We start from the raw sequence: 27,160 nt of genomic DNA, 5'->3' as shown, positions 1-27,160 counted from the left end.
AGGGAAAAACTAGGTTCTTGGGGCACCTGGGTGGCTCAGTGTGTTAAAGCCTCTGCCTGGGATGGAGCCCCGCATCGGGCTCTCTGCTCAGTGGGGAGACTGCTTCCCTTCCTCTCTCTCTGCCTGCCTCTCTGCCTACTTGTGATCTCTGTCAAATGAGTAAATAAAAATCTTAAGGAAAAAAAAAAAAACTAGGTTCCTCAGAATCCATGGCTTAGGGTAACGGCAGTCATAATCAATTTGTAATCTTTTCCATAGTTTAAGCCTTTAACATTCCCTCACGTAAATCCCCATTTGCTCTCTTATAAAAAAGCCTCCCCAGCAGGCGGGAAGTCTAGTACAAGTGAGAAAGCGCAAACTGTGCAGCAAGACCACTCCATGGCTTACTGGCTGTGTGACTCGAGCACTCCGTGTCCTCAGCGGTGAAAGCAGCATAGTCACCTCTTCTCAGAGAAAGCTTGAGAATTAAATTTAAAAATTGTGAAAAAGAGCTTATTAAACTATAAAGTCAGTAACGTCTCAGCTATTATGGTGAGGCGGGACAGTCAATTATTAATCCCATTTTACAAATGAGAAACGAAATGATAAGATAACGAAGTCAATCGTCCCAGGTGTAACTGGCAGAAATTGGCAGAGCCGCAATGAGGACTCTGGTCCCATCACTTCTGACTCTTACTGTTCAGGGCCTATGTGGTCCTCATCATATGCCTCATCGTGGCAAGAAATTGTGTGTCTTTTCTGCATAACTTGCCTTTAGCCTAAAGATGTCAGAAGACAGGAAAATAACTAAGGACCAGGGTGAGGAGATCTGTGACTCTGGCATCAACAAGACATTGGTCTGTTCAAATTGTGCAATTCAAGCATCTTATGTCTGTCTAATGGCCTCTGTCAACTAGAGAAAAGGTTTACATTGATCATAATTTCCCAAGAAGGCCACTGGGGAGAATTTTTAATAATCCCAGAGGTTTGAACTGCAATAGACTATAAAACACAGCTAATCGTCACTTAATCTCATTGACTATAAACACTGGAAAGAGCATTAAATGCGATCACATGAACAACCAGAGAAGCAAAGTGCCACAGTCCCACTTTTAGGAATGATTCTGAAAGTATCCGTTTTCACTTTAGCTAAGGTATTTCCACTCGCTACAGAGACAACCCACACCCAAGCGGTGGATCCGGTACCAAGCTGCAGACAGCCTGGGCCGGCAGCGGAGAGCCAATGGGACGTACCTCTTCCCAAACTCTGCTCTCAGTGATGTCAACTTGGCAGCTTAAAATTGTAAGCTTGATGGGAGCGTTAACACCATGGAAATCAGCAAATATTACAGATTTGTGCCTGACCCCCTCCCCTCTCTAGAGCCTGTTGTTAAGTAGCTACCAGCACATCACAGGGTGAAGAATACCTTACTCATTAGAGACCAAACACAGCAAAGGCCAAACCCAATCACACCTTTGCTCACATTTCAGCAAGTTCTCTCCTACCTCCTGCTGATCGGGGGTGCCCTACATGTGGAACTTTCTGCACAGAACAAGAATATTTACTTTATTTAATAAATATTCACCAAATACTGGCCATTGCAGTTAGCTGGGGGCAAAGATATGAGAATATGTGACCAGTAAAGACAGGATCCCTCCTGTCATGAGCAGAGTCCACTGAACATGTGGGTCCTGAGGGTACCCGAGGAAGGAAAACTGAAGTTTGATGGACAACTGTCCAAGGGGTCAGAAATATTTATTAGACCTGTGCAGAAGAAAGGCTGCCCTTGAAACAGAAAATCAGGGACCTTTAAAAAACCATCTTTCAGGAAGCCCAGTTTGACTCTGAAATCTGATTCAAACTGCTGCTTTAATATGATTCCCAATGTTTTCAGTCGCTAAAAACTTAAACACTTAGATATACTGAGGCTATTCCTAGAAGCTTCACTGCCACAAACCTACCTTTTTAAGTTTCTTTATTGTCACCTGTAGATCTCCTACTTCTGTTTCATACTGACGTCTGAGGTCACTGAGGGCTTCCTCAGCCTTACGTTTTTCCTTTAAAAAAAAGGAAAAAAGATTTTACTGATTTAAATAGGTTTTTCAAATCCCAATTGAGCAAGAAATGTATTGTGTCAAACTAAGGCTGATCCCAAGTCTCCCACACAGGAAGGGCAAGAAGGGATGGCGGAAGTAAACCAAATGACTCTCGAGGTACAGCTCTTCTGGAACTGAAACCTATGGAAGTGAAAGTCGAAGTGCACATATCACCTGGAGAGACGCCCCTAAGACTATCACTCATGTTGTGACAGAGGCCAGAGAGCATCTATTAACTAGTTTAATTAATTACTGCTGTTGTTAATTAAAAGATACAGCAAGAGCCAAGGGCCCAAGTGCTTGCCTGTACCCCATCATGTCATCAGGGCCCAGGAAGGTCCAGTGAGTGTATCCTTCTTCCAAGAGCTTACATCTTACTTGAATTCAAATCACATCACCTGCAAATTTCTACGCTAAGTGCTTCTGCATGGGCTGGCTCTTCTCAGATGTATCCTGCCTGGATCAGAGAATGCCAAGAGGCACACCAGGAGGTCAAGGGCTGCAGCTCCCAGGAGCCCAGACATCTTCAAATTTCCCTTTCCTCTTCACAAAGCATGGTACAATGTTCTAAACTATGTTTAGAACTCAAATAAATTTTTATGTTAATAACCAGTGAAATTGAGTGTTCAGATATGCACTGATAGCCTCCTATATGCCAACAGTCCGGAGCACCGAGGGACAGAGCAGGAGCAATGAAGACCAATGAAGACCACCAGGCATCCTGGTGGGAGAAGACAGGAAGCAAAGATGATCTCAGGAAGCAATAGAAGAGGAAGCTAACAATGAGATGTGACAGGAAGTGAGTTGGAAGGTAAGGTAAGGCCTCTCTGCAAGGGAGACATGACCCCACGTCTGAACACCTGCTCGGGTTACACAGTCTTACCTCCCACTTACTGGCTGTCTAGCTGAGACAACTTACTTGAAGCCTCCATTTCCTTACTGGATTAATGTGAGGAGTATATTAAATTATCCAAGTAAAATAATCTATATAAATTAAATAATCCATGTAAATTAAATCTTCTATGCTTAGGAGGAAATGTCTGGAGAAGAACAACATTTTCACCCATGGTAACCTTGTTTTAAGTGAGTCTCTTGAGTTTATTCAGCTTTACAGGTGAGGAAGCAAGTGTTTCCACCTCACAGGCAGATGAAGACATGAAGCCTTCCAATGAGCATCTACCTTGGACAGGCTTTCTGGCATCTCGGCAAGTCTTCTCACTAAAACCAGCACCATCACACTAAACATAACAACATTTACGGTGTAAAAATATTTGGTTCAGAGCTACATCACCACTATGTAGCTCTTTCCATTCCCAACCTGTCACGGGCAGACACCAAGAGATTGGATGGGGGGTCGTTACAGTAACTTAGGTAGAAATGGTGGTGCTTTAGACCAACTCATCACAAACTTCCAGGAAACTGAAAGGGAAGGAAACCTTCCCAACTCATTCTGTGAGACCAGCACTGGCCTGAGACAAAAATCAAACACATTAAGAGAAACCCACAAACCAATATCTTTCATGAATATGGATGCAAAAATAATAAACAAAATTTAACAAAATGAAATAACAAAGACACAAAAATGAAAATACATCATAACTAAGTGGGGTTTATCCCCAGACTGCAAGTGTGTTTTAATACTTGAAAATCAATGTAATTACCACATTGATGGTCAAAAAAAGAGAAAAGCCATGATCATTTCAATAGCTATAGAAAAAGCATTTGATTAAATCCAACATTCCATTCCTAATTAGAACAACAACTCTTAGCCAACCAGGAACATGCTCAAAATTCAATAAAAGGCATCCATGAACAATATGCCACTAACATCATACTTCTTGTAAGAGAGAGAATGTAGATAAGGATGTCTGCTCTCACTTTCCTTGTTCTAACCAGTGCAATAAGGACAGAAAAATGAAGTGATCATTCACGTCAGAAAGAGAGACATAAAGCTGTCTTTATTCATAGATTATATACCATTTACCTAGAAAATATGATGGAATCAACCCAAAAGGCTACTGAGTGTGAGCAATGTAAACAAATATGATAGGGTTTAAGATCTATATGTAAAAATCAAGTGTATTTCTAGATATTCACAATGGGAAACCAGAAATTGAAATTTTTAACAACATTGTTTAGAGTAGCATTAAAATATCAAATACTTAGGAATGAATCTGAGGAAAGACTTATAAGATCTGTATGTTCTATAGTACCAAACATTGCTAAGAAAATTTAAAGAAGACCTAAATAAGGGGAGAATACATCCAGTTTATGGATCAAATTACTCATTATTGTTAAGATGCCAATTCTCCCCATATTGATCTATAAATGCAATGAAATCAAATCAACCCCCAGAAGGTTTGGGTTTTGTTTTTTTTTTGTTTTTAAGAAACTGATAAGCTGATGCTGTGGAAATTAAGGGATATAAAATAGCCAAGACAACTTTGAAAAAGAACAAAGTTGAAAAACTAATATTACTTGATTTCAAGACTTATTATAAAGCAATAGTCACCAAAACAATGTAATACTGGCATAAAGCAATCAATGGAACCCACCAGAGAGCCCAGAAATAAAGCCACACAAAAGCAGTAAACCAACGTTGGACAAAGTACAAAGGCAATTCAATGGAGAACAAACAGTCTCCAAGAAATGGTGCTGGAACAACTGGATATCCACCTGCAAAAAAATATGAACTTTGACCCATATCTTGAAAATGGATCCTAAATGTAAAATCTAAAACAAACAAAACCTACAGAAGAAAACAGCAGAATAATCTTTGTGACCTAGTGTTAGGCAAAGATTTCTTAGACGCCAAAAGCATGATCCATTAAAGAAAAATTGACAAATCGGACTTCATCAAAATGAAAAATTTCTACTCTTCAAAATACACTGTTAGGAGAATGAAACGACAAGTCACCATGTGGGAGAAAATTTTTAAATCAGAATATATAAAGAGCTCTCAAAACTCGGTAACAGGGATGCTTGGATGGTGCAGTCAGCTATGTGTCTGACTCTTGGTTTTGGGTCAGATCAGATCTCAAGTCCTGGGGTTGGGCTCTGTGCAGAGTCGGCTTGAGATTCTCTCTGTCTCTGCCCCTCTTGCTTGTGCTTTCTCTCTCTAATAAATAAATCAGTCTAAAAGAAAACTGTATTAAAAAAAATAATAAACCCTGCATAATAAGAAAACCACCTAATTTTCAAAGTGAACAAAAGATTTTAACAGACATTTCATGGAAGAGGATACACAGTGGTTGCCTGGCAAGGAGGGCAGAGGAGGGAGGAAGGGAAGCATGACAAAGGGGCCTGAGGAAACTTAGATGGTGGACGGATACACCCATTATCTTGACTGTTGGTGGTGGATTCCTGAACTATGGGCACACCCAGTGTTATCGCGTTCTGTACTGTAAATATGCAGCTCCTTGTGTGTCAATTCTATTTCAAGAAAGCCATTACAGCCTAAAATACTTACCTGGAGCAATGGACTAACACTGTAGGGGCAAAAGGAGTCAAGGTCAGGAAGAGGTGGATATGACCAAGGACTGCGAGGGAACATCAAGGAGACGGGGAGACTTTCTCTAAGCTTGGCTGAGTTTGGGAAAATGGAAAGGAGGGGCAAAGAAAGCGGATGGAGAGAAGGAAGAGTGATGATCACGCCGGACCAGAGCTGTGCGGTGCAGAACCACAGGGAGCCGAGCTGAGCCAAACAAGAAGTTACAGGATGTGGGGGCCCTGGTAAGCTCCAACACCAACCACAAGTCTGCTGGTTAAGAAGCAGTGAGACTGATGGCAGGAGAACTCGTGCACTTGTAAGTGTTCAATGAAGGAATGAGCACACAGATAAAATGCACGGAGAGGGAAAAAAGGCAGAAAAAAATACATGATTCTCCTGTTTCTAGACTACAACAAATGGAGTGCTATCAGAAGAATGGGATCTCCACTGCCCTAAAGCAGGCCCACGGACTGTGAGCCACTGGCTCTGTTGAACATGACATCCCAACAGTTACTCAACTTGCCAATAAGAGATAAGACAACGAAGAGACCTGAAGTCATATAGGGGTACAGCAGACCAAGGCAAAGGATCTGGAAGGACACAAAGTACGAAGAGCCACGGGAAAAAGTAGGCCGGCCACAGCCAGGATGCAGTCAGCATGCCTCAGGCCCGGTGCTAGGCACTCACGTCCACCATCAGGCTGGGCCTCCGTGAAGCAGGCTGGTGCATTACCCCATTCTAAAAATGGCACCACCAAGGTCAGAGGTCCGGTTATTTCCCCAGGGCCACCTGCCTGGGCAAAGGCAGAGCCTGGAAGCACATTAATGACAATCAGATGCCAATACTCAGGCCCTTTGCACTCCATCCTGCTGCCTCTTGGAGGTAACAGGGCAAATGAATAGAGAATGTTCAGCCCAACATTAGCCTTACAGGTAAGTCTATTTTCTATTTCCAGTAAACATTCATCACCCAGCTGTAGTTTATATGGAAAAAAGACAAACATTGCTTCTATGGAAATTGTTAAAGGTAAGGAAGTTTCAACTGTAGAGTTCAGTCATTGCTGAATAAAAGTACATTTTATTATAAAACACTGAAGTTCACAGACAGAATTTTAATTTCCCTGCAATCTAGATTTAAAGTTGGCAGTGGGCATGGTCGGGGAGACTGTGGCATAAGAGCTGAAACACCCTTCTCGACCCCAGGGGGGCACTGCCTTCTTCCTCTGGCCTCCACTCTCACAGCACCTCCACAGAGAGGCCCCTGACCCGCCGACCGCTTCTCCCCATCGTTGCTGACCACACTTGCTCTTTACTCGTAGCTACTGAAATTATCTACTTTATTTGATTATTTATTATCTCTCTCCCCCCTCGCTCTCTCCCCAAAACCATTACCAAAACTAGCCCTCATGGAAAACCCTGCCCGGTGCCTGGTCTGTAAAAAGCGATCCATCAGGAATCGTGGGAAGAAAGAGTCAATCCCACAGACTCACATCTTTACGCGTCTTGTGTTCTGCTGCCTGAATCCTCTGATCCATTTCCTCCTCCAACTCACTCAGCTGCATGGCTGCCTTGTCCTGGGCTCTGAAATTCAAGAGGGTGCACACCTTTTCACTGTAACATGCAGAGACAACTTCAACCTCGTCTATTTCAACCCCTATGTTACAGATGAGGAGAAACACTATTTTAAGGAATATTCCCTGTTCTTCCACATCATAAAACAGGATTGGCACTTTGACCATTTGCGTGTAAAATAACATTAAAACTAGATATTTAGTAAATGGTATAAATTAGACAAAATAGTGTTAACCTAGATTGTGGCGAAGAACAGCTAAAGATATCAAATCACTGGGAAGCTCTCGATAAATTCTGAAGATCCTTTCTGCTCCCACGACTGAGTGACAATCTTGGACCAAAAAAAAAGAACCGCACAGTAAACGGATCTTTGGATAGAATTCTGCAACGCTTTATAGAAAACACACAATGTTATATGCTACAGTTAGAAGGGGATAAAAGGAATCTCAACAATTATTTCTAATCAGCTTCCTAAAGTTCCAGAATAAAAATAGTCTTTACATTGTAGAAAAATTCTGTTTCCTTTACTAAACCCCAAATCACCTCTCTACAGATGAAGAGCACACTGATTTGCCAAAAAGTTAGAAATGGGAACATGTCATTGAGGAGAGTTGTGGCATAGTTTTCCTGAGCAACTGGCTAGTATGGAGACATCTGTCATACTCTACATTCTCTCTCTCTGATATATGTCTGATTATCTAAGTTTCTCATTCATGAGTCTTGCCTATTCAACTAGATGACAAGAGGTGCCACGGGATTTAGAGGGTCAATGACATGACATTGATAAAAAGTAGACAACAGAAACTAACATGGGGTGCCTGAGTGGTTCAGTGGGTTAAAGCCTCTGCTTTCAGCTCAGGTCATGATCCCAGGGTCCTGATTGAGCCCCACATCAGGCTCTCTGCTTGGTAGAGAGCCTGCTTCCCTTCCTCTCTCTGCCTGCCTCTCTGCCTACTTGTGATCTCTATTTGTCAAATAAATAAATAAAATATTTAAAAAAAAGAAGAAGCAAAGGAAGAGGGGTGCCTGGGTGACTCAGTCAGTTAAGCGTCTGTCTTCAGCTCAGGTCAGGATCCCAAGGTCCTGGGGTCGAGCCCCATGTCAGGCTCCCTGCTCAGTGAGAAACCTGCTTCTCCTTCTCCCACTCATCCTTGTGTTCCCTCTCTCACTGGCTCTCTCTGTCAAACAAGTAAAAAAATCTTTAACAAAGAAGAAGAAGAAGAGGAGGAGGAGGAGGAGGAGGAGGAGGGGGAGGAATAAACACAGGAAGGACTTCAATACCTCTTCACTGCAATGGCCAGGTTTTCCATTTCTGTGCTCTGCAGTTTGATCTCACGGATAAAGTTCCTTATAACATGCTCGTATGACTGAATAAGTCTTGGCTCCACAAGGTTGATGTTTAGATACAAGGTACTAACTTGCTCTTTTCTGCCAAAAAAAAAAAAAAAAAGCTAAATTAAACAAAATAAAAAATAAAAAGGCAAATTTTCAGAATACTTTCAGGAATGAGACACATAAGAACCAAACAAAGCAACAATAACAGAAGGACCAGAAAGGAAAGAAGAGCAGGCAGACAGTGATGCTATGGCACTAACCTCTGTACTACTCTTTTTTTTTTTAAAGAATTTATTTATTTATCTGATAAGAGAGAGAGAAATCACAACCAGGCAGAGAGGCAGGCAGAGAGAGGTGGAAGCAGGCTCCCCGCTGAGCAAAGAGCCCGATGCAGGGCTTGATCCCAGGACCCTGAGATCATGACCTGAGCTGGAGGCAGAGGTTTTAACCCACTGAGCCACCCAGGCGCCCTCTCCGTACTTTAAAAATGGAACAGCAAGTTTATTATTTTCTAGATGTATTCAGGTATGACTAATAAAAACTGTACATATTTAGGTTCCTCGGTCATGATTTAGTGTTAAAAGATGTAGACTGGTGAGGGAAGAGAAATGCATAGAGAGGGATTGACAGGAAGGGACATTTTTTTGTTATTACTGCAGCTATTTTTTTTTTTTTTGAAGATTTTGTTTATGTATTTGACAGACAGAGACACAGCGAGAGGGGGGAAAGGAGCGGGGGGGTGGGAGGGGGAGAAGCAGGCTTCCTGCTGAGCAGAGAGCCCGATACAGTGCCTGTTCCCAGGACCCTGGAATCACCACCTGAGCCAAAGGCAGACGCTTAACGACTGAGGCATCCAGGCGCCCCTTGCAGGTATTTTTTTTTAACAGAAAGATAAATAGGGGCATCTGATTGGCTCAGCTGGTACAGCGTGTGACTCTTGATCTCAAGATCATAAGTTCAAGCCCCACACTGGGCTTGGACCCCACTTGAATGAATGAATGAATGAATGAATGAATGAATAATCAATAAGTAGAAATAGAAATAGAACTTGAAAAAAGAAAGGTAATAAGAGGTACAGGATAAAAAGGTAACCATTAAACAGATGAATAACATGTTCCACTAATCTCTGATGAGACATAATTCAGCCTTTATGATCATAAGAGTGAATGTATCTGTTATTTTATAGTCAGTTAAAAATTACTTCATATAAATTCACATGTATTTATATGTGACAATCCTAGCTGTCATTATAAACTTTTATTAAAAGACACATATTCCAGAGTCGTTTCAAAAGAAAAACTGGGCAGCTCAGCTGCTGGAGGACAAAGGAGTGAGTCAGTGGGGCTAGCAGTGCTCCTGATTCAAGTTCAGTGGCTGATACCCTAAGGGTACAGAGAGAAGACTCTGTGAAGACACAGGAAGGTGGCCATCAAAAAGCCAAGGAGACAGGCCTCATCAAGAACAAATCCCACAGGCACCTTGATCTGAGACTTCTAGCCTCCAGAACCATATGAAAATTAATTTCAGCTGTTTAAACCACCAGTCTGGTATTTGTTACTAGACATTTCTAGGCAACCACAGCAAACAACAAAAGGCCCAAGGTCTCAGAGTGACGTAGTGGCAGAGCTGGGATTCCACCCCCGTCTGAAGCTAAAGACCACATGATTCGCCAGAACGTTGTTTTGCTTCCCAATTGTGTTAAAGCATCTGAGCCGTGGCAGAAGAAATGGGTTCCAAAATTAATTTGCAGAACTACGAAACCCTGAAAAATGTGAGTTATATATTAACCTAGAGGCTTGGTTAAGCATGGCCTCAAGGTGTGTCCGTGAGCTATAAACTTCCCCAGGTTTATGCTTATAAATAAACTTCTCCATCTGTGCAGAGGCCAATTATGATATAAAAGAACTGCTCAAGTGAAATATTATTAATAAAGCTGCAGGATTAAGTCACTTCATTTGATATAAGATGCAAGAAGCGACCATCATCCTTCTCATCAGAGCTGAATACAAACACTAGTTGCAATAGTGAGCTGTATTTACTGGAGCAGTAAGCAAAACAAAACAAAAATACTCTTGGACTGTCCCATGCAATTTCAATGCATAACAGGATCATTAACTTCTTGCCTTTTGTCAGTTACTGATCACCAGCAAGATACAAAACATAAAAACTCTCTCCTTAATAGGAACCTGCCTGTCAGAGGTGGCTATTAAGATACTGTCACCTAGAGTCCTTGCTTCTCGACTAACAGCACAACAAAATGTTCACAAGTACAGGTCACCAGATTTCAGGACTTTCTGCAAATTTCAAAAATAAGAAAGAAATACAATAATTTATAAAACTTTTGCTGGTCTTGATATTATAGAGTTTCAGAAATGGTATTATGAAAAATATCTGCCAGATATTTTAGCAGAAATATGTAATATGGTTAGCAGAAAATATGTGATGTGGTTAATCATTGTTCTATAGACTACATGAATACTCATCTATCCTGCTTCCTATTACAGGGCATAATTCCCAGAACCTCAGGCAGGTAGACGAGGGTCATGTGACTAGTTCTGGTAAATGGAACAGAAACAGAAATGGTGAGTTGGCCACTTCCACACTTGTTCCCTAAAATCCTTCATTAGATTCTGAGCTTCTCTTCATTCATATTCTCCCTCTTTCTCTCTCTCTCAGCATCTCTCCCTCCATCCCCCTTCCCGCTCCTTCTCTACCTTCCTGCATCTCTCTTCCTCAGCCCCACAGCTGAAGTGAAGAATTCCAATATGGCAAAGCCATGGGAGAGAATGTGCTTGGCTTCCTGAATCACCACCCTGAGCTTAACTGCTCAGCATGGCTGTCTGATCACCTCAATCTGAATGACATGCTAGAAGGAAATGTTTGTATTTTGTAAAGCCACTAGGACTTAGAACTTCTTTGTTACAGTCAGTTTGAACTTAAAAGGTTGGCATAATAGTTTCCTATTTTGTTTTTGGGGTTTTTTTTTTAATTATCCTCTTCCAGATTAAATTACTTCCTCATCTTTTTCCTTGATAGCTTCTTAACTACGTAAAAGCTTCTATGACCAGGGTAAATCTTTAGCACCACCACCCGCTCTCTCTCAGGGAACAAAGGACTACTCAGAAGCATCCTATACTGAGGCGGACACTTATTAGGCACCTTACATATGTAGTCCAGGCAGTGATCCAGAATTTATACCACTAGTCACTAAATCTTCATGGCAACCCTACAAAGAAGTTATCACCAGCATCCTGTTTACCAAAGAGGAAACTGAGGCAGAGACAGCTAAGTACTATCCTGGTAGCAGAGTCAGGATTCCAACTCAGCCCATCTGGCTCCAGAGTCCAGCTTCCCACAGAAGAACTAGCTCTTTGTGCCGAAACTAAATGCTGAACCGGTCTTAAGGGGCCCCAAGGGCAGGTCTCCACTAAAGAAAACTTAACATAACAAGATTTTTTAAAAATTGCTTTGGAGGAGGCTATGCATTATTGCTGCAAGGACTGTCCACATTACAAAGGGTCTCCTTTAAAGGATGACAGCATGATGAGGATTAAAATGAGGTAATCTTATAAAATTTGGTTTATCTACAGCTATTTGTTTGGAAAGCACTATTGTAAACAATAAGGTTTCCTCCCACCCTCCTCAGCCCCCATATATCTGTGTATTTCATTTGGTCTGTTTCTGTGAAACTAGAGAACCATGTGGATTATGCCAAGAGACAGCCAACAGAACACACTTGGCTATTCTGACATCTGATGAAGAAAACAAAACAAAAATTTTTTAAAAACACCTTAATGCAGCAAAAGAGGATACCTGGTCCCTCTCTGTGAACTTTAAATGCTATGCCTCGCCCAAGCAGCTAAACACATGCGGTCCTTCCACTCAACAGACTTGGTGCCAAGACAATCTTTGTTCTGCTCCTAAGAGTGCCGGAGGCATGGCCTCCCCCGGTGTCCCTGCTCCCCATGTCAAAGGTTAAGCAAGTAGAGAATGCACAATGCTGCAGACACAGCTCTGTTTCCTTCTGGCCTGACCCCAGGTGGCACATGTCAGGACTGAGAATAGTGCCTTGTGGTGACAAGGCCCAAAACACTTTTGATTCATTGAGTCTGAGACCTCATTTCATGCAGTTACATTTGGTCACAAATACCACCCAGAGAGGCTTACAGGTACATTTGAACAACACTAGGTAAAAATTAAGGGTCAAGCCACAGATTTTAGTCAATCAAGACAACACACATTCTCTACCCTTCTGTGCCAAGAAAGTCTCTAATACTAAAAACAATCTAATTTATGTCTGAAGGAAGAGAATGAATGAAAGGCAGAGAAAGACATCAGAGAAATACAGATCAGAGAAAAACACACCCTGAGTTACCAATTAGATTTAGATGTTTAAAACCTGGGCCTATAATATTACACAGCCATCAAAAAAAAAAAAAAAAAAAAAGAAAAGAAAAGAAAGAAAGAAATCTATCCATTTGAAACAACATGGATGGAACTAGAGGGTATTGTGTTAAGCGAAATAAGTCAATCAGAGAAAGACAATTATCATATGATCTCACTCTTATGTGGAATTTAAGAAACAAACCAGGGTCAGGGCACCTGGGTGGCTCAGTGGGTTAAAGCCTCTGCGTTCGGCTCAGGTCATGATCCCGGGGTCCTGGGATCGAGCCCCGCATTGGGCCTGCTCTTCCTCTCTCTCTGCCTGCCTCTCTGCCTACTTGTGATCTCTGTCTGTCAAATAAATAAATTAAATCTTTAAAAAAAAAAAAAAAAGAAACAAAACAGGGTCATGGGGAAGAGAAGAAAAAATAAAAGACAAAACCAGAGAGGGAGAAAAACTATAAGAGACTCTTAATCATAGAAAACAAACTGAGGATTGCTGGAGGGCTGGGGTAACAGGGTGCTGGACATTAAGGAGGACATGTGATGTAATGAGCACTGGGTATTATATAAGACTGATGAATCACAGGCCTGTACCTCTGAAACAATAATACATTATATGTTAATTAACTGCATTTAAATAAAAAAATTTTAAATTAAAAAAACCTGAGCCTATGCATCTCAATTGATAAATTACAAGATGATTTGTTAAAAAAAAAAAAAGACAGTAAGACAGTGGGGTTGGATAATTACTGAGGAAAAATTCATAACTTAGAATTTTACAATGGTCCAGGGGAAATAAGCATTTTAAGTCACAAATCTTCCCACTGAGGCTGAAAAGGCTATTACATGAACTTAGAAGAAAAACAGGTCCACTTAGGATGTATCCAAATTATTAAAGGGTGATATATTTTCACAGGATTGACACTTACCATATACAGATATATCTACATCAACGTGTATACACCGGAGTAGTGTACTGAGAATGCCTGGACACCTCAGCTCTACAGACACCTCTGGGCAATAGTCAAGCACAGAAGATGCTAAGGAGCATGGTGACCCAGTAAGATCGTTAGGAAAACTGTCTCTTAGATCCCGAGTCTCGCTGCATTAAACATTAAAACAGGGAGCTAGGATAGTCATTCAAACATAAGTCAATTAGATCTAAAACTCAAGACAGTTTTCTATGAACAAAAGCTAACAGTATAAAGTCCCAATATCTGCATCATCCTACACCAGCATCTGGCATAAGAAAACTGACATTATGACCCCACCATCTGAATGCAGGAAATTAAAACATCCATGCCAACTAAGGCACAGGTGCTAGATCCTGGAAGTAAAATGCTAAGATACAGACTGGGTTCCTTTCCCCCATTAGACCCACCATGAAGATTAAGTATAAGATATTCTGGCAGTATAGACAGGGGAACATGACCAGCACTTGGGGGATAGACTGAGGGATGAGTAGATGTCAATTAGGCAGCCAGTGGGAAAGGGGTGAGGGCGTGGTGGCCAATCCGAGGCACCAATAACCACACGCTGAAGTGCCAGGACAGGGGGCGGGTGGCAGGGGTAAGACAGCTGCTCCTGTAACCAGAAGAAGCTGGTGGGGCTGGACAGCCAGGAGCAGGGGAGGCAGCAACAGCATCAGACGTGGACGTGGGGTGAGAAGTCAGCAGGAGCCAGAAGGCACAGCAAAGACATGGGAGGAGACAGTTATTGAGAGGGTGGGAGGCCACTGGGAGTGTTACATGGAAGCAATGACCTGATCAAGTTTGCATCTTAACTACTCCCATCTTTATAAACTTTTGGCTGAAGCAGAAAAATAAGCACAGGATTTTGCAACAAGTCTTGGGAGATAAAACTAAATCTAAGTCCAGTGTCATTGAATCCAGAAATGTACAACTTCAGAAGTTTTCATGAACTTCGACTTTTGTTACAGAATATGTAAAATTATAGACAATTAGAATCTGATCATACAAACAGATCACCTGAACAGAATAGAGAGCCCATAAAGAGACCCGCCTGAATACAGTCAACAGATATTTGACAGAGGAGCAAAGGTAATACAGGAGCAAAGACAGTTTTTTCAACAAATGGTGCTGAATAACTGGGCTTCCTCTTGAAAAAGACACAAACATTAAATTATTCATCAAAATGAAGTCAAAATCGATCACAGACCTAAACATAAAATGTAAAACTACAGAACTTCTAGAACATAAGGAGAAATCTAGATGGCCATGGGTATGGTGACAACTTCTTAGATACAACACCAAAAGCATAATCCATGAGAAAAATAACTGATAAGCTAGATTTCACTAAAATTAGAAACTGCTCTTTGAAAGACAATGGCAAGAAAATGAAAGGATAAGCCATAGACTGGAGGAAACATCTGTAAAAGACACAACGGTCATCTAAAATACACCACTGAAACCCTTAAAACTCAGCAATAACAAACAACCTGATTTAAAAAATGGGTCAAAGACCTTGGGCGCCTAGGTGGCTCAGTGGGTTAAGCCGCTGCCTTCGGCTCAGGTCATGATCTCAGGGTCCTGGGATCGAGTCCCGCATCGGGCTCTCTGCTCAGCAGGGAGCCTGCTTCCTCCTCTCTCTCTCTGCCTGCCTCTCCTACTACTTGTGATTTCTCTCTGTCAAATAAATAAATAAAATCTTTAAAAAAAAAAAAAAGACCTTAATGGACACTTCACCAAAGAAGATATATAGATGACAAGCATATGAAAAAATTCTCCACATTATATGGCATCAGGGAAATGAAAATTATAACAATGAGATAGCACCACATACCTATTAAAATGGCCAAATTCCAGAACATGACAACATCAAATGCTGGTGAAGATGTGGAGCAACAGGAACTCTCATTCATTGCTGTCAGGAATGCAAAATGGTAGTCACTTGGGAGGACAGCGTGACAATTTCTTAAGAGACCAAACTCGCTCTTAACCACATAGTCCAGCAATCAGTGCTTCTTGGTGTTTATCCAAAGGAGTGAAAAACTTAGGTCAGCACAAAAACTTGCATATGAACAGGTCATATGCAACCCAGTTCGGTCATAACTGCCAAAACTGGGCAGCAACCAAGATGTTCTTCAGTGGGGTGAGTAGGTAAACTATGGTACATCCAGATGAGGAAATACTAACCAACACTTGAAAAATGAGCTACCAAGCCATGAAAAGACATAAAGGAACTTTAAGTGCATATTACTATGCAAAAGAAACCAATCTGAAAAGATTACATACGACATCATTCCAACTCTATGACATTCTGGAAAATGCAAAACTTGGGGACAGTAAGAGATCATTGGTTGCCAGGGACTGGTGGGGAGGAGATAGGATGAACAGGTGAAACACAGAGGATTTTTAGGACAATGAAAATACTCTGTAAGATAATATGATAATGGGTATGTATCACTGTACCTTTGCCTAAACCCATATAATGTACATGAGTGAACCCTAATGTAAAATAAGGAATTTGGATGGTTATAATGTGTAAATGTAGGTTTATCAATTATAACAAATATATGATTCTGATAAAGTTTTGCTGATGATGGGGGAGGCTATGAAGGTGTGGGGGCAGGGGGATATGGGAAATCTCTGTACCTTCCTCTTAATTCTTCTACAAACCTAAAACTACTCTAAAAAATAAATCTTTTTCTTTTTTTTTTTTAATCTGACAGTTTATTTCTCTTTTGTGGTAAGAAAAATGGGTCTATTCCTACTCAGGTGACACCAGCTGTTCTTTCTAGATGTGCTGAGCCAACCATACGGTCATTTGTCAGTAAGTGGAAAGGCTTATCCTTTTACTCCCACACACGTTAGATAAAAGTTACTGACTTCAAAACATACTTTTATTACATAGTACACATATTTTCAGAACAAGCCCCAACTAACTAGAAAATAATTGCCAACAACTAAATCTAGCTCTGCCCCTACAACAGGGCGGCAGTAGCTCTCTTTGTGAAGTTCACGTCTTTCCCTCCAGACACGATATGCTGTGTGTGCCTCTCTGCCCACCATCGGCCTGACGCCAGCTGCCTCTAACTGGAAGTGATTCTGGTCTGTGTTCTCACAAAAGCTCTTGCTTGTCATTAACTCAGTCACAAAGTGATTACCTGACTCTCCCTTCTAGAGAAAATAATGGTCTCTTCAGCTTGGTTCCACCATCCCCACAGAGACAAGCCAGTCCAGTGGCCCGGGCCCTCCTTGGCTCTGCTCTGCTGCTGCTCAGAAGATGGTCCAGCCCAGGTGTTCAACCACCAGTGCTGCACCCAGGCCCCCTGCCCAAATACATCTCCTACAGGTAACATTCTTTCGGGATTCCCATGGCCTTGAGACGTATTTTACTTCCCAAAGTACTTAGATGGGTAGCATTCCTGCCAAGATTTTAAAATGGAAACTCCCTGGGAGATGATTCAAAGTCTAGAAACGTTTCAAATTGCAAATTGCTTCCTATTTGAAATCACTGACATTTAGTAACTGGGAGTTTGCCAATAGAGGGAGGAAGACAGAAACAGCAAGAGGCGTGGCGCTAGAGGTTTGGGGAGGGCACACTGCGCCCTCTGAGGGCTGCTTCAGTCAGGAGTGAATAATGCCTGGGGGAAGTGTAATGGCCTGGCTAGATCAAATGCTTCCTCCTCACATCCTGGCTTTGCGAACCAAGGCCAAACACTTAGCCTCCTGCGCTTCATTCAGTTTCCTCAGACATAAAGTGAGGAAAGTGATAGAAGCTTCCACAAAATGTAATTCACCTGGACCGAAGCACACACAATCCAGGCACACTGTAGGGAACTGATAAATGTTGGCCATCATCACAATCTGTTAATGCTCTTGACTCCTCTGCCCTAATCAGTTAGAAAGATGTAGGTGTTTATCTCCTGTGTATCTCTGGGTTGTGTTTTGGGGAAAGAGTCAAAAGGGAGAAAGCAGTGTAGTGTGGAAACTTCATGGACAGAAATGTGGTCTTACAGGAGCCAGTGCAGGGAAAACTGAGAAATGAAAATTGGGTCATGGCTGAGGTCAGTCCTCGAAGCTCACAGTTTAAGGGTATGATCGCATGATTTATGAGACATACATATTTGGTCATTCAGATGACCCAAAATGCATTTCTTAGACATATTTGGTCTTCATCCACAATTCCTAAAAACTTCCAAAGCCATAAGGGTTAAACTGGTGATTTTTAGACACCCCCCACCCCAAAGAGGTGGATAGTTGCTAGGAGGGCCAACCGTGTGATTAAAGATTGAAACTTTCAGTCCCCTACTCCATACCCTGACCTTCAGGGAGGGGAGAGGGGCTGGAGGTTGAATCAGCCAAAGGCCAACAACTTAGCTTATCATGACTACATAATGAACCCTCCATATAAAACCCAAGAAAATATCTTTTTGGTCCTTTTGGGAGAGCTTCCATAGTTGGCAAACCAGAACACTTCATGTGCCACTGAGCCAGGCCCCAGACCCCACGAGGACAGAAACTCCGTATCTCTTCATACGGCTATTGGTCCATACTTGGCCTTACGTAAATGTAAGTAGTTGTCTCCCTGAGTTCTGTGAGCCTCTTAGTGAATTAACTGAACTTAAAGAGGTGAGTGTTGGAACCTCCAGTCAGTTGGAAGCACACATAACAGCCTGGGGCTTGGGACTAGTGTCTGAACTGGGGGATGGGTCAGTGCTGTAGGACCTATGGAATCTCAAGCTCTCTCCAAGTAGACAGTGTCAGAATTGAGCTGAATTCTTGAATACCTTGCTGGTGTCCAAGGATTGTTGTTTTTTTTTTTTTGGGGGGGGGTGTCACACCCACCCATATTGGAATTGGGTCCAAGTAGTCCAAAAGAAGGGGTCAGTAAAAGTTTTCAGTAAAGCACCAGTCAGAAAATATTTACAATTTCTGTCACAAATACTCAACACTGCCACTGTAGCATGAAAACAAACACAGACAACACACAAAATGAATAAGGTTAACTGTGTTCCAATCAAACATTATTTACACAAACAGGCCGAGGGCCAAATGGGCTCTCCTTGGATCCCCGTTATAGTCTGTTAACATAAGGAAGGCCCTGAGCACAGTAATGAGGATGGGGCAATGCAGGTCTAGCCTTCTATATACAAGGAAACAGGGCTTTGGTCACATCCTGCCCCTACATGCACATCAATTTATATTTATATATGGACACCACACTGTCAGTGTGCTCTGTATGTGTACACACACACGTGAGAATAGGTACCTCTTTACTTAAGAGTACTGAGAATTCATATTCAATCTCCCAGTATTTCTCTTCTATCAGTTTACCTGGAGTCAAGTTTAATGTAGGCACAATCTAGTAATGTTAGTGCAAGCTAGTATATTTACACAGAAAATTTCTGTTTTGGTAAGAAATATAGTAGTTGGGAAGAAAAGAGTGCCACATCAGTTCCTGTACAAAATTTTTCTTTAGATGACATCTGTCTCCTTCCTGGGTTTACCCAGGACAATCTCATTCGGTTGTCCTGTATTTTGTCCACTTTGCCTAAAAAAAAGGAAAATTCTGGATAAATGCTCATGAAAAATCTACATTTAGAGTAGGTAACTGTTAACTGGTATTGAACTCCATACTAATTATGTATTAAATTATTAACAGCTGCATTACAATAAGCCAAGGGAAGCTCGTGGATTTGCACCTTTTACCTCAAGCTTTTACCCGGGAGTGTATGACACACCCTTGGGGTGGCGAAACTTCTCATGAACACGTGGCTAAATGGGAAGACAACCAGTGATAAACCCATCTCTCCTTTCCTGACCCTTTTCAGACACAGCATAACAAGGTTTTTGCTTTCAGGAGCCAGAATAGAATACTCACTGATAAAACAAGTTAGACTTGGATAAGAGAAGCTGGAGACTGATAAGTCTGCAGGTCTCAGAGGGTGCACGAGAAAGCCTGGGGACGGCTGCCCTGCTGGCCGCCTGGGTGACCATCCATTGTGCTACTCCCTGCCAGGTGGCTGTTTGGCCAAATCAGTGGGAAATAAGGAAATCAGAGGCATAGGGTACAGAAAACAGAAGTCGAACCATCCTCCCACACAGCAATTGGAAGTATCTGGAATGCTCCTGCTACTGGAATTTAACCAGGTTAGTACAATTTAAATGTATGTAACTAGTTATTTTGTTGAATGGTAAGACTTTACTATTTTGCAATAAACCCTTCTGGCAACCATGACCTCGAGGAACAACAAAGGTGCACGCTTAATAAAAAAGTTAAGAACCAAATTTCCTTTCTATGAGAATGATGATGATAAATGTGTAACTTGCTCAAAATGTTTGTCAGCGGTCACTGCTGAGGGGAGCCCAAGGACACATGACACCTGAATAGAATGTGGTGTCCTGAATAGGGGGAAAACTGAGGAAATATTAATAAACTATGGACTTAAATTAATACTAATGTACCAATATCAGTTCACTGATTGTGACAAGTGTATAGCACCAATACAAGATGCAAATCATGGGGGAAAGTGAGTACACGTAATAGGGGAACTCTGTAATGTCTGCACAATTTTTCTGTAAATCTAAAAATATTCCAAACAAAATAATTTTTTAAAAGTTTGTCAACATTTAGCCTCCAACATGGTGGACCAGAACGATGCCATTAACCACACAAAAACCAGAAGACAACAAATTCCCTGAAAAAGCATCAGCATCTGTCTTTGAGGAAAACTGTTCAGGGTCTATGAGGTCACTCATGCATTGGCAGAATGAGAGTATGTAAAGTAGGACCTTTCCCTTCAATCAAAAGACATTGCTTCTATATTGGTTCTGTGCATTTTCACTTCAAGTTTCCTTGTACAAATCTACATGGTGAAGTGACAGGTGCTTACGTGCCATTAGCCAGAAAAGAACTGTGCAGAGGTAAGTGAGGCCAGTTTGTTACCATTCTGATCAATGCCTCGAAAAGAAAATCAGTTGAGTTCATTCCAATAATGGTTTCATTTCTTTTTTTTCATCCACTTCATGGCATCACAGTAAAGCTTTAAGAAATTCATTCTGCGGAAGAGAAAACTTCCGAACTTATTACAAATGTTACTGTAAATTTCATGAAATATAAAAGTAAAGCACTGTGGTTAAAAATTATCATAATTTTTACTAAATTAAGCCATCTATGAAGTAGAAATACATGTGGAAATGGTGCTGGTGCATTTGATGGCATCCAGACAGGCTTTGATATTCTACCAACTGAAAGAGAAGCTGTTGCTATCAGAATTTCAAATACATTCACACATATAATTACAGCATCTAAACATTTTTGTGGTGGTTACTTTTTCTCTGTGGCTTATCACATTCAGGTTTTGGAAACATTTGAACCTTTGAAGAACTACTTAGCAAATCATCCTATGTTTGTTGTAAACCTGCCCCCTAAGTTGGCATTACATTTTGTTCAAAATCTGTTCGAAAACTTTTATCAAATTTATAAAAACTGTCTTCAGCTTTTGAAGCTGTTAGCAGATTGGAATTAATTGAAAAATAAGCTTGAAAACAGGAAGGCACTGATGAACTAAACAGATGAAGTGAGAGCTCAAATGTTGTACAAATTCAATCCCAAAATTCCATAATTATGATTTGGAATATCTCAACCTCCTATTTTTATTTGATTACATTTATGCTCTGAACCAAAATGAAATGAAATTGAAAAGGCCTACAATTTTGAAGCATCTCAATATGGGAAAACATTCGTAAGAGTCATAAACGGAAACAAACTTATCCTACAAGTCTTATCTTGCAAAACTTAAGAAAGAAATCTGTCAAAGTGTTTGTCAAAGAAAGCTCTTCAAAGGGAGGCAGAAAACACAGAGCTTGTGACCATCAAGGGCAGAAATATTCACATATGTAAGTATCAACACTTCTCAATACCAAAACTAAGTTGAGAATATCCTCCATTTATCAGAATTTGCCCTAAGCTTATTGCCGAGTTTTCCCTATGACTGTATGTCAGCACTTGGACAGGGAATGTTTTCTCCATTAAAAACATGATGACCTTCAGAGAAGAGTCAATTGTTCAAATTAATAATCAAAATCTTCTAAAGAACATTACAAGCAATTTGATGGGGCAGAAAAAGCATGAAGACCACAATGAAAAAAAAAACATTCTTCAGGAAAGTACAAGTAAAGATAAGAAACCGATTAAAGTACTTAAGTATTTTCCAAAAGTAACTATTCCACTTACACAATTCTTTTAATCTTCACATAATTGGTCGCAACATTTTCTTTGCCTTAATGTATATAAAATATGTATGCATTTTAGAAATAACTTTTTAAAACGTTTTTGATAAAACTGTCAGAGGATCACATGTAAAATAAAAACATAATTTGTCAGACAATAAAAAAATGTTCTAATAAATTACATAATTTTAAGTATATTAATTCCCCTCATTTTATTTGCAAGAAAATTCTGGGTTGGGGGATAAATTCTACAACCACTCTACTTCCTATATCATTTCCTTCAACCTCCTCATATTCTAAGCACTCTTAGGTGCTCACTGTCCCCCAATAGTTTGCACAGTGTGCAACACATAATACATATATTTTCAACAAAAGAGACATTGTTCAGATCAAATATGTCATGGGAAAACACCTTCACCCCTCCTGGATGAATTACAGTTCAGTACTGGTCTCTGATCAAAATCACAGCCTCTTGTATTTCCTGTCCAGACACCAAACCCTACACATCAGTCAAGACTCTCCCCAAAGCTGCCTCCTTCATGAAGCCTGCCCTGACTGTTCCAACCAGAAGAAATCTTCGCCCCTCAGATCCCCTGCCACAATGAATCTGAAGCTCTGTGTACTGAGTGTTCTGCGGATGCTTACCTTCCCAGTTATCAGCCTCCATATCCCTTGCAGCACTAGAAATCTGACCCAATAGGATCCTGCATAAATGAAAGAGGACAGAGCCTAGGGAAGGAGGGCTCAGTGGGAGCCGAAGCAGAACGGGTGGAGCTCTATGCTGGATCTGAGGCTGGCCAAGGAAGGCCGTGGTGAGGACGGAGCAGATGAACTTTGTTGGTCAGGGTCGGGGACAAGACTAACTGTGGGAAATCTGACAGCCAAGCTGAGAGGGGCCAATCCCCTTCTGAACACTGAGAAAGCAGGGCATTCCAGAAAGCACGTCTGAACTCTACCGGCCAGAGTGTTCACTGAGGTTGCTAAAATCGAAACTCCAGCTGAATGGTTGAACTAATGTTGTGAATCCTGAATATATTTCCTCAATAATAAAGAAGGATGCATTTGTAACAGAGGAATATGTACTTTTAAGTTTCTAAACATTATGATACACATGTGAGTCCTTAAAGCACAGATTAAATGGCAGGATTTTATGTAGGTCAACACAGATTTAAAATATTGTGTTACACAGACAACCCACAATCAGCCTCTATAAAAGATAAGGATTTGCCTGTCTTTTTAAAAAATCCCCGTGGGGCGCCTGGGTGGCTCAGTGGGTTAAGCCACTGCCTTCGGCTCGGGTCATGATCTCAGGGTCCTGGGATCGAGTCCCGCATCGGGCTCTCTGCTCAGCAGGGAGCCTGCTTCCCTCTCTCTCTCTGCCTGCCTCTCCATCTACTTGTGATTTCTCTCTGTCAAATAAATAAATAAAATCTTAAAAAAAAAAAAAGACTATTAAAAAATCCCCGAAAGACTTCTTAATATTGCACAGAATCATGAGTACCACTAAGAAGCACATTTTTCTCTACTAAAATTAGTATATTCTGGGATATAAGTGCAACCTACCTCTGAACTCTGTAGCAAACTATATTTTGAATTTGTATATAATAGGCATTGAAAAAACCTACTACTAATTATTGATTGGTTGGCATTTAATGCTAAATTATTACAGATATCATGGAAAGATAACTGTTTGGTGCCTAAGCTATAGTCACATTTTCTTCAACAGCTGAATCTTGACCTTATGCTGGAGTATGGATGATACTATTGCAGATCATACCAGCCTGCTCTGGCCTTCTTAAAAACCTCTCTTGAGGGTTACAAGAGTTTGCTCTGAAAGATCATGTAATTAAATGAGAGAGTTTTTCCACGGCATCCTCGAACTAACTTAAATTAAAACTATTTGTACATATGGTAGTGTTTGTTGAGTTCCTGCACAAAAAGCATATCAAAGAATTTTTTAATCTACTTTTTTAAAAGAATCATTGATTTTTACCTATCTCCTTTCCTGCCTAACCGTCAAACATAAAGATAAATCGATAATGGCTTTCCAGTCTCTGTTTTATGCAGTGCTGGATCAAAAAGACCAAACTAAAGTCAAATTAGCTATAGAGATTTCCTTACAAATTTTCTAGAATGCTTGAAAGTAAAATGTTGTTGACATCATCAGTTTGACATTTCAACAGTTAAGACCTTCTGAGAGACCCCTGGTCTCATTCACTGGCACCTGGGGCATATTTTCCACAAGGGAGAAGCTTCCTGGGCTATACTTCATTGCTCATCAACTGTCCACTTCATTGCTTCCCCAGTACCCAGCAGGAAAGTTTAATTACTTTTTCATTTGATCTTCTCAACAACCGAAGGGTGATTTTCTGGAATGTAATTTAAAAAAAGAAGGTAGCCAAAAATCCTATTAAAACCTGACTTTCTCACTTTATACCAGGATCAGTTGCCCTGAAAACTAATCCACTTTTGAGTTCCCAGAGCTGCAGCCCACTAAAAGAGCAAACTACCTTCAGATATGCAAACACTATCTCCTGGAGGAATCTGACCTTAACCCCTCCTGAGAGCTGAGAAAAGAAAAACTGGTCTCTTAATTGAGTCATCAACTTAACTCACCCCTTCATCATATTAAAAAAAAAAGAAAAAGAAAAAGGAATTTCAATGCGCTGTGTATTTACATTTATCTCAGTTTATATTTTTCATCCCAAATCTTTATTCCCCCCTAGTTGCCTTTCTGGTTCCCTGTGGCATGAACTGACCTCCGTTCTCATCTGTGTGGATAACATCCCCTCTGGGCAGTGCAACTGGTCCAAAACCCAGAGACAAAATGGAAATAAATGCTGAATGGTTGCTTTCAATCCAAATACTAAAGAAGGAGCTGTAATAGAGTTATTATAATAATTCATTTGAGTGGACAAGGAGAACCCATAAAGCTGTAGTATCTGTTTACCTCCATGAATAGTTTTTGTAGCATTTCCTTAAGACTCATAAAAAAAGCATTACAAATAATTTCAGTGACCATCTGTTGGGCTGGGGGCCAATGAGACAGGTGCAAGCTCACACCTTGCCAGACTCCCATGGGTTCATCCAAGCATAAGCCCACATCCACTCTTGGCTAGACACCTACTTCTCACATGTATTCATAATAATATAATTGAATGTTCGTGCTTATCTAAGTGGCATAATTTCTACAAAGAAAATTTAGAACTATCATGTCTACTTTGAGGAACTTTTGAAATGAGCAGAGGGGACAAGGGGCTAACACAGGAATAAAAATTATTAAAACTAAAAAAAAATAATGACAATGATTTCAAAATGGCAGCAGTACCCCAGTCACCTAAAATTCAGAGATCTGGCATCACGAAGAATCCAAAAGAAGGCTGAAAAGCAAGAAAGAATGAAAAGCAGCCTCTGAGACACCCCTGCTCAGTACAGGAATAACCTGTGGGTACAGGAATAACCCTGTAGGGGTTTGAAAACACTATTCTAAAATATGGGATCATGTGCTTTGTGTATCTTTGGCAGACAAGGAAGGTGCTTTGGTACCCAGGAAGGAAGGAAGAACTGACAATAATGAAATAAAACTTAGCAACCTTACAGCAAGAACAGAAAATACATGTAGGAACCCAAAAAGCCAAGCTGAATGACCATCTTTGCAAACATGGGGTATCACTATACTACAGCCCAAGATGAAAGCTTCACGATCATGACCGTGAGTTAGCAAGGAAATCTTAAATTATTTTGAAATTATTAAAGGCAATGCACTGTATGTGTCCATACGTTTACCAAAAGACATGGGGCAGGCTGTTCATTTTAGGAGTAATGGCCACAATGCAGAAATTTCCCAAATGACCATTAGTAGAGAAATGGGTCAACTGTCGTATCTTCACACAGACGGATACACTACAGCAATGGAAATGACAGATGTACAACTCCAAGCTCATGAACATATGGTTGGGGACAGGAGGGTAAATACACTGAACCCCTCTATGTACAGTGCACTGTGTTCTATCTGACTTTGAAGAATACATTCACAAAATACACCCATATCCTTGGTGAACTATCAGTTACTTATCTTCAGGGTAAATTCAGTCATGAATATTTCACAACTCAGATTTCAAACAACCAAAGGCAACCCAAGGCAGAATTCTGGAGTACATGAAGTTCAGCTTTGCTACCTTCTATGTCTTCAACATGCTCTTTCTGGATCATTTTTATCTTTTCATACTGAACTCCCAGCCTAACTTGGCCATGTCCCACCGTCACTTTTCATTTCCCTGGCAGACTTAAAAACATGCACAAATCACCGAGGGACCTTGTTAAAATACAGGTCCTTCCGCAGGTTTATGATGGGGCTTAGGAGTCTGCAGTTCTAGAACCACTACCAGGTGCTGCCAATGCTGCAGTCTGAGGCCCTTGAACAGCAATACCTGAGAAAAGATGGGATTTAAAAGCAGTGTCTGCTGATGAACTAAAAAATGCCTCATTCTAAGAATATGAGCATGGAACCACTGGCATTCTTATGGCTGAATTTTAAGACCTCTATCTGGTGGAACACATCCGGGCTTCCCTATGCCTCTTAAATTGCATCCTTGGTAGCAACTACCAACTCAGGAACCAAAACTAGTGGTTGGAAATGGTAAAGAAAGAATTTCCTACTGTTTCTCATTAAAACTTCAGCCTTTGGACTTCTTGGCATAATGTCTTTCTCACAGCATTTGCAGGAGGGAGGGTGGGGATGAGGGAGAAGGAGGAGAAGGAAGAAAGAAGTGAGCAAGCAAGCGATGGTTTGCTCAGGCAAGGGCTGCAGTGTGCAATGCTGGTGGCTTCTGTCAGCTGCTCAGTTCAGACTTAGAGATACTGAGATAGAGTGGGACTGCAGGGTAAGGAGGGAGGGGGTAGAGACAAGCTTTAAAAATAAGCCCATTTGGGGGTAGCTGGGTGGCTCAGGAGATAAAGCGTCTGACTCTTAGTTTCAGCTCAGGTCAGGATCTCAGAATCTTGGGATTGAGCCCCACATCAGGCTCCCCACACAGCGCAGAGTCTACTTCTCACCCTCAGCTCCCTCTGTTCCTCCCCTTGATCATGTATACACTCTCTCCCAC

At 41.1% G+C, this 27,160-nt stretch overlaps 1 protein-coding gene and 1 long non-coding RNA gene across 7 annotated transcripts in view; one reads left to right on the top strand and one right to left on the bottom strand.

The window, feature by feature from the left end:
* Positions 1-27,160, bottom strand: part of LOC116570487 (ras and EF-hand domain-containing protein) — a 73,804-nt gene that overhangs the window by 36,188 nt on the left and 10,456 nt on the right. For 3 of the 6 annotated variants that reach the window (XM_032307672.1, XM_032307674.1, XM_032307671.1), the window contains exons 2-4: positions 8,419-8,565; positions 7,056-7,146; positions 1,942-2,037 (exon numbers count right to left, since the gene is read on the bottom strand). In XM_032307672.1, the coding sequence (XP_032163563.1) occupies positions 1,942-2,037; positions 7,056-7,146; positions 8,419-8,565 (334 nt within the window). Of the gene's footprint in view, positions 1-1,937; positions 2,038-7,055; positions 7,147-8,418; positions 8,566-27,160 lie in introns of all 6 variants that reach the window. The other 3 variants (XM_032307673.1, XM_032307676.1, XM_032307675.1) reach the window with 3 other exon arrangements.
* LOC116570512 lies at positions 15,360-27,139 on the top strand. The gene is made up of 3 exons (XR_004277461.1): positions 15,360-15,417; positions 17,393-17,394; positions 27,068-27,139. It is a non-coding gene; the product is annotated as an uncharacterized LOC116570512 (long non-coding RNA).

The sequence above is a fragment of the Mustela erminea genome, chromosome 12 (genome assembly GCF_009829155.1).
Source record: "Mustela erminea isolate mMusErm1 chromosome 12, mMusErm1.Pri, whole genome shotgun sequence".
NCBI classification, from domain to species: Eukaryota; Metazoa; Chordata; class Mammalia; order Carnivora; family Mustelidae; genus Mustela; species Mustela erminea.
Note: the sequence above shows the minus strand (reverse complement) of the source record. Positions and strands in the feature narration are given on the sequence as shown.